The sequence below is a fragment of the Molothrus ater genome, chromosome 5 (assembly GCF_012460135.2).
Source record: "Molothrus ater isolate BHLD 08-10-18 breed brown headed cowbird chromosome 5, BPBGC_Mater_1.1, whole genome shotgun sequence".
In the NCBI taxonomy this organism is placed as follows: Eukaryota; Metazoa; Chordata; class Aves; order Passeriformes; family Icteridae; genus Molothrus; species Molothrus ater.
The window spans coordinates 63,835,981-63,846,484 of NC_050482.2; the positions used below are offsets into that span (position 1 = coordinate 63,835,981).

Consider the following 10,504-nt stretch of genomic DNA (forward strand, 5'->3'; position numbering starts at 1 on the left):
CAGATGCCTCACACTGAACACAAACAGGACTGGAGTGGACCCATAGACATGGAGATGCTTTGGCACAATTCCCCACATTTTTTAAGGAGGTGCATGCCAAGTAACAGGTAACTGTCCTGCAAGCATTGCCACATTTCCCTCTAGCTGCTAAATCAGCTTTTCTGGTTCATAGTTCATTAATAAACTATGAGAGGCTGCAGATTGCTGAAAATTTTATAGCTCATTGACCTGCTACACCTTTAAACCTTTTCAGTCTTTATTACATTTTATTCATGTAACAAATAACTGGCCTTAAGTATTGTCTTAGCAATATAGCTACCCAAGTTCCTTTCTACACAGGTTTGTTGTTAGATAAATTTTGCACATTTTCATTATTCCCTCAAAAATCCAACAAGATACTACTCCTATCTACACAAGAAAAATCTTGATGTGAAAATCTTGATGAGACAAGACTGGTGGTAAAGAATTCCAGTCAACAAGTGCTAAATATATCTGGGCATTTCACAACCTTCTTAAGTAGAATTTCCATATCAAGTAGGAGAAAAAGTAAAAGATGAATCCCTCTGAATGCACTCGCTGTGAGTGTGCAAATGAAGATGTGCAGCAGCTGTCACAGACTTCAACGCACTGAACATAAATCAGTAAAGGCACTCAAATCCAGGATGCATTGGCAAAAAGCAGATCAGGACACACAAGCCAAAGCAGTCAGGACACAAAATTGGTTTTAAAAAAAACCTGGTTTGCTACCACCTACTTGCACACTAGGAAAGTGAACATTATTTAAGGACAATTTTTTGAATACTTTTAAAAGCAGGGAGGCAAAGGAGGCACATAAGTGTAAAAAAAAAAGCTTTTCATGCCCTAGGACTGAATATCAGATTATAAGGCAAGTTGGGCATCTCAAAGCTGTTGAATAACAGCATAACAGCATAAGAGAGGTACATTTTTAAAACAAAATTAGAATGCTTATTCTTACATCCACTTTTCTTATTAATAACCCATAACAAGACAACAAAGTAATTAATAAAAGAATTGAAGTTTAAAAGGAAAACATAAGGCAAAAGAGCAGAATCTTCTGTAATACAAATAAAAAGTTATTTTTCCTCACAAATGGAAAAATAATTTAGAGGAAATAAGACATCAAAACTGGGAGGGGAGAGGGGGGCACTGAAGGCAGGGGGGAAACAGGCCAAAATGTAAACAGCTCTGAAATTATTAATAAATAAAGACTTTGAATAAAAATGAGTGTCTGAAAGAAGAGTACAGAGAGTAACATTAAAAAAAAATTAAAGGTGAATAAATAAACGTGAGGTATCTGGCACTCACTTGTAAAAGAGGTGGGCAAGGGATTGTTGCCATATCCATAAATACCTTTAGCAGTTCAGCAAAAAGATGCACTGCTATCTGTTAAAGTGTCTTTTCTGAAATTCCCCCTTTTTTTCCATATTCCATAATTTTAAACCCTGCTGTGACCCATGAAATTTCCTGGAATTTCATTTATAAATTTGTTTGCAGGTACAGTACATAAACTTTTTTTTCACACCTATTTTTTTTTTTGTTATTAACATTCTGTCTCCTCTATGTCTGCACCTAAAACCAACCTAAATATTTTCTTAGAAGATAGTGTTTAACAGGATGTAAGTCATATATTAGTTTTGTAAGAAAACATACATTTTCTAGTACTCCAGCCATAAAAACCACCTACCTCCAAGACCTGTTTCCAGCCTCCAGCAGGACACCTTTTCCAGGACCATAAATGCACTCTCCTGGAAGGAAAGGCCAGGAAGGCGATGACAGGGTGTGCGAGGAAGGAGCTGGAATGTGTGGAGCTCTGTCTTGGGCTAGGGGATCAGTGAGGGATTTGGGGGTCAGGATTAGCAGGCAGGGCCAGCAAAGTGGGAATTGCTGTGCCAGACAGTCTCCAGAAGGATGAGGGCAGGTGAGACCTTCTCCAGACAACAGGAGGGAGCCTCATGTGATTCCTCACAAGGAATGTGTCCAACCCTGTAGCATCCCATGAACTCTCCTGCCTTGGCCAATTCCCAAGCCCCCAGCCCTGGAGAAAGCAGTAACTACTGACCATAGGGTTAGCCCTCCTCCTGGGGGGAAAAAACAGACTCCCTCATGGATTTCTGTGTCACAACTTCCCCTAGTTTCTCCTCTCCCTGTCCCCTGACTGGCTTAGCATCCCTGGTGGCCTCCTCCCTTCCCCTGGAGGCCAGTCCCCTCTGCCCAACCCTTAGCTCTGCCTCCCACCCTGTCCTAAGTTAACTATACAATGCTTTTATCACCAATTGTCTGCTGTTTTGCACCTTTAAGGCTTGTGGGTGGCAGACAGAGGCAGGGAGATAAATCAGCAGCTACCTCACTCACTCAGGCTGCAGCCAACACCCCAGCCACTCAGGCTGTAGCTAAATCAGACAGTGAGCCTAAGCCACCGGCAGTTCTCTCCCAAATTTGCCCTAAACCAAAGCAAATACATACCCCTTCCCCTCCTTAAGCTGCCTGCTCCATGTAGTTCCTCCTCCTTCTCCTTGGGTTCCCCTTCAGCTGCATGAGACCCTGCTGGAATAAAACCTTGCACAAGAGCCTTTCTTGCCTCTGTTGCTGAGCCAGTTGTGGTGAGTGTTGAGTGGACGTTTGACTGCATTGCCCAAATGTTAACTCAACTTGCTTTTCACCAGGAGAGGTTGGTTGGGGACAAGAAACAGGCAGCAGCACCTACCATTCTGACACCTGCATTTTTATAACCTCAGAATCTGCCAGTGGGACACCACAGTGATCCAGGAGACTCCTGGGGCATGCAGATAACAAGCCCTGGAACACAAGGCAGCTGAGGAACAATCCACGGGGCACTCTGCTAAACCAAAGACTTCAAAACATGGGAGGACTCTGTAAGGATGTGAAGATCTGCCCTGACAGCAGTGACCATGAGATGGTGAGTTCAGGAGAAGGACAAAACCAAGGATCACAACACTGGACTGGAGGGAAGAAGGCTTTGGCCTCTTTGGGATCTGCCTGGGACATGGGACACCACCCTAAAGAGAGAGCTCCAAAGGAGCTGGTTCCTGCTCAGGGATTATCTCCTCCAAACCCTAGAATGGTCCATAGGGACAAGCTGGAAGTCAAGCACAGGCAGCAGGAGGCCTGCATGGATGAACATCACGAACTCTGACATAAAAGGGAAGTAGAAGCACTAACTTCAAAAACGAGGAGACAGACACCACCAAATATGCATCCTGGTTCATGTGAATTTGTGTGATATATGGATCTAATATATAAAAACCTCCAAAATAACAAGAGATATTAATCAAAATAAAAATAAAGTCATCCTTCAGAATTAAGAGGGAACAACCTGGCCCAAAATCTCAGGTTTACCATTTTCTATCTTTATATAACTGCGTTGAAAGACTTTTCCTCATAATTTGAAGCTGTATAATTTAAATGTAACATTTGTACAGGTACTCAAATGAAAAATCTCCCAAAACATCAACAGCCATGGAAATACATAAATGAAACAACACCTAACACCTGTAATAATTGAAATTAGGTTATTGCTACTTTTAATCCCAGCTAAGTGTTACTGCATGACCTAGTGAACTTGCTTTGGATCATTCTGTACTATTCTGTCAATGTTTTCCTTAGGATAATCTTCCTCTCCTGCCCTTCTGAAAAACCACTCAAACAAGGAGCCTATCTGACCTGCTTTCTTAAACACAAAAATGTTACATAAAGTGAAGTCACACTAGCAACCCACTCATTTCCAATCACGATTCTTTGCAATAACAGTAATACTGCTACATAAAACAAGCATAATTAAGTCCCTTTTAAAATAAAAATTTCTAAGATGCTCCCTAAAGAAAGATGGAACAGAAACAATGGTTTCCAAAAGAAAAAAAAAAACTGTAGGTGTTTTCATAACAACTACAGGTTTGATAAGTTGGAAGAAGTCTGTTGTCAAAAGATAAAAAAGAAGTTTATTTCAAAAAGAAAGGTCACACCACAGCAACTATATTGTTCTTTAGAAAAACAGACTGCTTAACTTCCAGAAAGGGATGATGATGGGAAAAAATGTGTAAAACCGCAACGAGAATTTTCCAGTAGCAATGCAGCACTTCAAATGTGAGTGTGTGGTAAATCAAACAAATAGCAGTGAAAAGTATGATCCAGTTCTCAGTGAATCATCAAAACCAGTTGTCTGTAGACACACCAAACATCAGGGGCCTTATCAGCTAAGCAATCTGTCCCAAGAATTAAGTTCCTGTTCAGAGCAGTGGAAACCAGGCACTACTTTCCCTTCTCAAATTAAGTGTTCCCTCAGTGATTTGTGAACAAGAGAACATCACCTACTGAACAGAAATGTTAATTTTGCTACTGATGGTTTTCACTGTATTACAAATTGGAGTTTGGTAGTTTTAAAATGCAGCCTTTGCTTATCTCCATAACTTATTGTAATGTGGCTACAGCAAAATTTTAGATTTCTAGGATTAAGTGACCACTAAATCTGCATTATCTTCAAAACCTTGTATGACTTACTGGCCCCAAATGGCTTTAAAATATACAGTAACTCACACCTAAGGAAGAGCTGAAGTTAAAAGTTGAGATGATTATATAAACTCTGATCAAAAAAGGGAAAAATATAAAACTGACATACCAACCAAGAAAATTAAAAATCAGACATATATTTGCACCTGTTTCTCTGCTGTGTAAAATAAGCAAGGAATTATAAGGCAAAGTTTGCAACTTTATGGTTGCAACACTGCACACAAGTCAAAACCCCTAAAACTACACTTCCCACAGCAATTTTAACTCAGTTCAAATTTGCAAGTAAAGAAGTTAGAAATATACTATGCTATTCTGCCTCTTAAATACTACAAACACTGAAGCAGGAATGTGGGAATCATAACTTTAATTTTATTAGCTTATATGAATTCAAGATCTCAAAGAGACTATTGCATTAAATATCCAAACAAGTCTATAATACTAGGTAATAGTAATTTGTTTATTCTGTTTATGAACCCACTGCTGGCCCTTTACTGTCTCTGGTTGTTGCAGTTACATATGGAAATAATGTTAAGAATGTGAAAATACTACATGGTCTGTTCAATCTTGATTTCTTTTTTTTTCAAAGCTAATTTTATTTAGATGAAACACAGAACTTTTTACTTTCTGGTTTTACACAATGATAAATGTGGTATGATAACTCTATCGTCATCCATTGGTTAAATGTTAACACTACAGCAAAGATTTGGAAGTCTGCTTCTCATGCTTAGGAAGAGTGATTATCACTAGCCTTCAATTCTTCAGTTTTTCAGAACTATTAAATTCAGTTTAGGGCTTTTTTGCACACCTATGATGAAAGTTTGTGACTAGTCCAGAACAAAACTTGATTCATTAGAATGATAACCCAGCTTAGGGAAAATATTTTTATGTTCCCGCCTTGCCTTTCAAAGTTATTTTTTTCTATATCAAGAAACCTAAAACATATTTAATTGATGCAATTTTGTGAGAACAAAACTGTGGTAACATAACTGTCACCCTTGACTGAGGCAGAAACCAATAGGAAAAGATGTAAAAAAAAATTAGATTAGTGACTTAGTTGACAAAGATCACTTAAATCTTCTCTCAGAACTAAGCACAGTAACTTCTTCTTCAAAAAAAAGGGTCTTCTCTAAATATCACCTTGTTAAAGCAAGGTTTTAACAGATTAACTGACTGGCTTTGTCATATCTAGAACAGCTTTTGAGAATTCCCTACCACAAGTGCCAGAAGCCAGTTAATTAGGAAATATAAAGGTGCATGAAACAGTACATTTTCATGTAAAAGGCAGTCAGAAAAGTCTCCTGAGGCATTGGTTTTATACTTTTTACTCAAACATTAACACAGCAACTTCATTTAAAAGGATTTAAGTCAATGCACACCTACCGCTTTGGACGCTGGCATCGGTTCGCTTGGAAATCTCATCCAGAGAGCTCCCAAGGCTGTGCCAGAGGCACCACTGCAGTCTGCTTTAAAGCTCTTCAGGCCAACAGCACTGATAACCAGCACTTATAACCAGCACTAATAACCAATGGAAAAGGCAGAGCCAGGGACAGACATCTGTCCTCTGGAGCTGCCAGCCCTGCTCCGTGTGTGACCACAGGTGGTGACCCTGGTGCTGCAGGAGCCAGAGGAGACTGACAAAGGAAACTGGAAGCTGTAGTAACAGAAGGCATCCACAATTCAAGTCTCATGAAAGTAACTTTAACAGGCAGCTCGTAGAAACATGACTCACTTTCCTCCTCTGGTATTGATTCTGGTTGTAGCCAGAAGACATCAAGAGGAAGCACATGAGCATTTCTACCAGGTTAAAGGTTATGACCCTTTTATTGCCATTTTTGAAACCTGCAGCACCTGACTCAAAGAGTTATGATATAGGCTGATAGCTGAAAACCTCAGTAGCATTTCCACTATTCAAATTCACAGTGATCTTCAAGCACAGGTAAGTATTAACAACATGAAATCCACCCATTCTATTGTTTAGGATAACCAATAACTTTAACCACTGTGGGACTCTAGAAATCACAAGGGTTTTAAGTTAAACTTCCTTTTATATCATGGTTAAGCAACATTTCTTTCATTGAGTAAAGTGTTACACGCAAAAAGGAAAAAAAAACCCCAGTATTAGATTATTATATTACTGTAAATTCCAGAATGTACTGCTATCAGGAATTCAAAACAAATTACTACAGCAACCCTTTAAATAAAAATGAGAAACAATGCAATAGCTATTGAAGACCATCCACAGGAGCAAAAAAATTAAGTGAAGCTGAGTTACAGACACAAGTTTCTGAAATGCTGAAACATAGTTTGCTTTGCTCTAACACTGGAAGATGACTGAAAACTTCAATGCAAATTTTGTCTGGAATGAGAAACTTTATACATGTATTTAATGGAAGGTGTTAACTTTTACAATGGAAATAATTCTAATTCCTCTATCATCTAATTACACGTAACAGATTTTTACTGTGCAGCATGAATTACTCCATATTGAAGCTAGGTAAAACAGCACAAACAGTTGGCCACAGCACTCTAAACATGCCAAGTCATGCTGTTAAACACAACCACTGAGCAAAGTGGTTTCCTTTTCACCTGTTCTATGAAATAGGTCCTAACAAGGAAGAGTGTTCTGAGTTACAAAAATGTAGTTAGGCAAGTGGGATATTAAACTTACATTCCTGCTAATGTAAAAAATCAGACTCTGATCTAAAAACCTTAAAAATTCTTTAAATTCAAAAAGCTTTGGAGCAGGCCCACAGATGCCAAAAAGAATATTTGTTGGACATTAATATACTCTATAAAAAATCCTCCTGAAAAACAAAGATACTACAAAAAAGAAATTACCTGGAGTGTCTTGTAATGATCTTGATGTGGAAGCACTTTTTCTTTTTTCTCCTTCAAGAAATTCATTTCTAGCACACTATGTTTTTCCAGCAAATATTCCAATTCCTATAAAGTTTGTAAAATAAAACACTTGAAATTACAAACATTTGCAAATTGTGAAAATACAGATTCATTAAACCATTCAAACTAATTTAACTTCTGATAACTGTGATATTTGCTCTATTAATTGTCCCAGAGATAAAGTGTTTTGCAAGAAAAATCTGACTGCAGTCTTTAAATTGGCACAGTATTTTCAAGTGTGAGGTATTTAAAACGCAAGGCATGTCTCATGTATAAGGAATGACCTATGTGAAGTGGCCAAGGTGCCCTTAATAACATCCTCTAACTTCTTCTGAACCCTGAAGGGTTCAGGCAGCTGGACCTGTAGTTACAGGTCCCTTCCAACTGGAACTATTCTACTCTGTTCCAGTTATTTTCTTTTTTTTAGTATCTTGCTCTGCCTTTCTGCTCTTGAAAAGCAGCATATTAAATGTACTGTCAGCAAATGTTTTCACTGAAAAGGCAGGAATCCTATGACATCTATGCATGTATAAAATGATCTCTATCTACACCCCCAAAATGAATAAAATCTTAAAATATTCTGGGATCTTGCAGAGAGCCACCCTGGAAGCCTGCCCAATATGAACCTATAGAGAGAAAGGAGAATAGCACCACTGACAATAAACTTCAAAATTATTTGCTGTACAAAGAGCCTAAAGATTTTTATTTTCCCTTAATGCAGCCATTGCTGTTGTACATTGCTGGCACCCTTTCAGTTGCTCAAGAGCAATTATTTCTCCAAGCCATGCAGGAAGCCAGTATAGAAACAAATGACCTGCCAGGTCACTGCACAGCTATTCAAACAAAGGCACGACTGGGAAGGTCATGAGGAGGACAGAAAAAGCAGGTCTTCTTAGTTCAACCCTGCTTTTGGACAAAATAGTCAAAAGAGTTTGAGTGACTTCACTGGTGAGACAGAAACACCAATCTAAAGCCTCTCTCTCAACCTGTCTCCTCTTCCAGCCTGGATTCCTGCTTCCCTTCAACCTTTCCTTCACTCCCTTAGCAAAACCAGCCCATTGCAGACTTCCTCATCCTTGGCTCCAGTTATTCACCCTCATTTTCATCTCCAAAAAGCTGTTTTCTCCTTCCCCAGCACAGCTTGAGGCCTCCCAAGAAAAAGTATTAAGAATAACAGAAGTTTAACTCACTCTCCCATGCCTCAGTGACCTTTTGCTAATTCAGATGTGTAACTGCAGGCACAGCCCTGCTTGGTGCTCATATTGTATTCAGGTCAGAAGGAATATGAAGAATTTAGCTACTAGAACTCCCACCCCAAAAAAAATTCAAAACAAAGCTCATGCTGAGAAACCTTGTATCTTCTTTTTTTTTGTCCCTTTTTTTTTATCAGTTAGGCTAAAAAAGTTGTGCGTTTGTTGGTTTTTCTTTTTTTTTTTTTTTTCTGACAGTTTATGAAAATTCAGCCTAAAATAGACACCAGACCTAAAAAAAAAAAAAAGTATTTCAGCTAAATTGAGTGGTGTGCCCAGTTCTGGCCAGTCTCTAGAGAGCATCCAGAAAAGGATAATCGAGATGGGGAAGGATTTGGAGCACAAATCTGATGAGAAGAGGCTGAGGAAAAACAAAGACTCAAGGTGACCTTATCTCCTGTAGCCAGGTGGGGGTCAGGCTCTGCTCCCAGGACAAAGGGACAGGACAAGAGGAAATGGCCTCAAGCTGTGCCAGGGGAGGTTCAGGCTGGAAATCAAGAGGAATTTCTCCATGGAAAAGGGAGTCAGGCCCTGGAAGGGAGTGCCCAGGGAGGTGGTGGAGTCCCCATCTCTGGAAGTGTCCAGGGAATGCCAGGATGTGGCACTCAGTGCTCTGTGCTGGTGACAAGGTGGGGATCTGGCACAGGTTGAACTTGATAGTCTTGGAAGTCATGGGAGTCTTTGATTCTAAATTTGGCCAGTTTCTCTGGAATTTGGCTAATTTCTATGAAAAAAATGAATTTCAAATTAATTTTAAACTTCTGCCAGCTCCCCCTATACTTAATTCCTATATAAATGCCAAATGTTTTCCTTCAAAATGACTATTCATACCTTTTTGATTTTTAGTTTTTCTTCTTCAGCACTGCAAAGCTTGATTTCAAGGTTTGCAACAGCTTGTTGAAGGCAGCTCTTGGGTTCATTTGTTCTCTTTGTCTCAACATCAGCTAAAGTCTTGTCTTCAGTTACATTTGAAGAGGCAACTGGAACATCTGCTTGAGCCTAGTTCAGAGGAGAAAAGTGGAACTGAATCATCTCTCTCAATGCCTCAGGGAAGCAAACTCTCCTTGGATTAGTCGTTCCATGTATTCACTGAGTGCACACTGCAATCAGTGGTCACAGAGAGGGAATACAAAGGGTTTGTGCTAAAATAAATATCTCATCCTTAGGCTAGACTAACAGAATGAAAGTAATCCAGACATCTCTAAACATTTAGTGACTGTTGTTTCAGTAAACTGTGGAAGTACAGAAAACAGGTGAAACACTGATGGTAAACCCACACTTTCAGAAATAAAGTTGTTTAAGATGTTTAAAACATTTTGTGGTATAGATAAACAAAATTCGAAGCTTTATTTCTCCCCTGAAAAAAAACTGGAGGACGGGGCATAAACTTGTTCTTTTGCCACAAAAGAACTCCAAGGAAAGAACAATTAAGGTACATTAATTCAGCTGCCACTTTTTCAACAACCTGAAAGCCAAGCATGTGGCTTTGAGATTTGGGTGGTGAAAGGAACATCTCAGTGTCTTTATTGAAGAGAGGTTTGACTGATCATCCACCTCATCCACCCCCTAGCACCTTTTATTCCAAACATGCATTTAGAAAATGCATGGTCTTTCCCATAAATATCTCTCAAATTATTCAAATAAAGTAACAAACAAAGCTGAGATCTTGACTGTACATGGATATATAAGATACAGTTGACAAAACAGAGAGAAAACTGCAGTTTGTGCTCTGAACTCTCCTGTAAGAAGCAAAGAGAAGCCATATGTGCCAATTCCATTTCTGAGTACTACTCAAGATCAGAGTCTGGCAC

General features: G+C 39.1%; 1 protein-coding gene across 2 annotated transcripts in view; it reads right to left on the reverse strand.

Annotated features, from left to right (window-relative positions):
• CCDC91 (coiled-coil domain containing 91) overlaps positions 1–10,504 on the reverse strand; it is a 114,487-nt gene that overhangs the window by 73,858 nt on the left and 30,125 nt on the right. For both annotated transcript variants that reach the window (XM_036401436.1, XM_036401437.2), the window contains exons 5-6: positions 9,525–9,692; positions 7,384–7,488 (exon numbers count right to left, since the gene is read on the reverse strand). In XM_036401436.1, the coding sequence (XP_036257329.1) occupies positions 7,384–7,488; positions 9,525–9,692 (273 nt within the window). The remainder of the gene's footprint in view (positions 1–7,383; positions 7,489–9,524; positions 9,693–10,504) is intronic.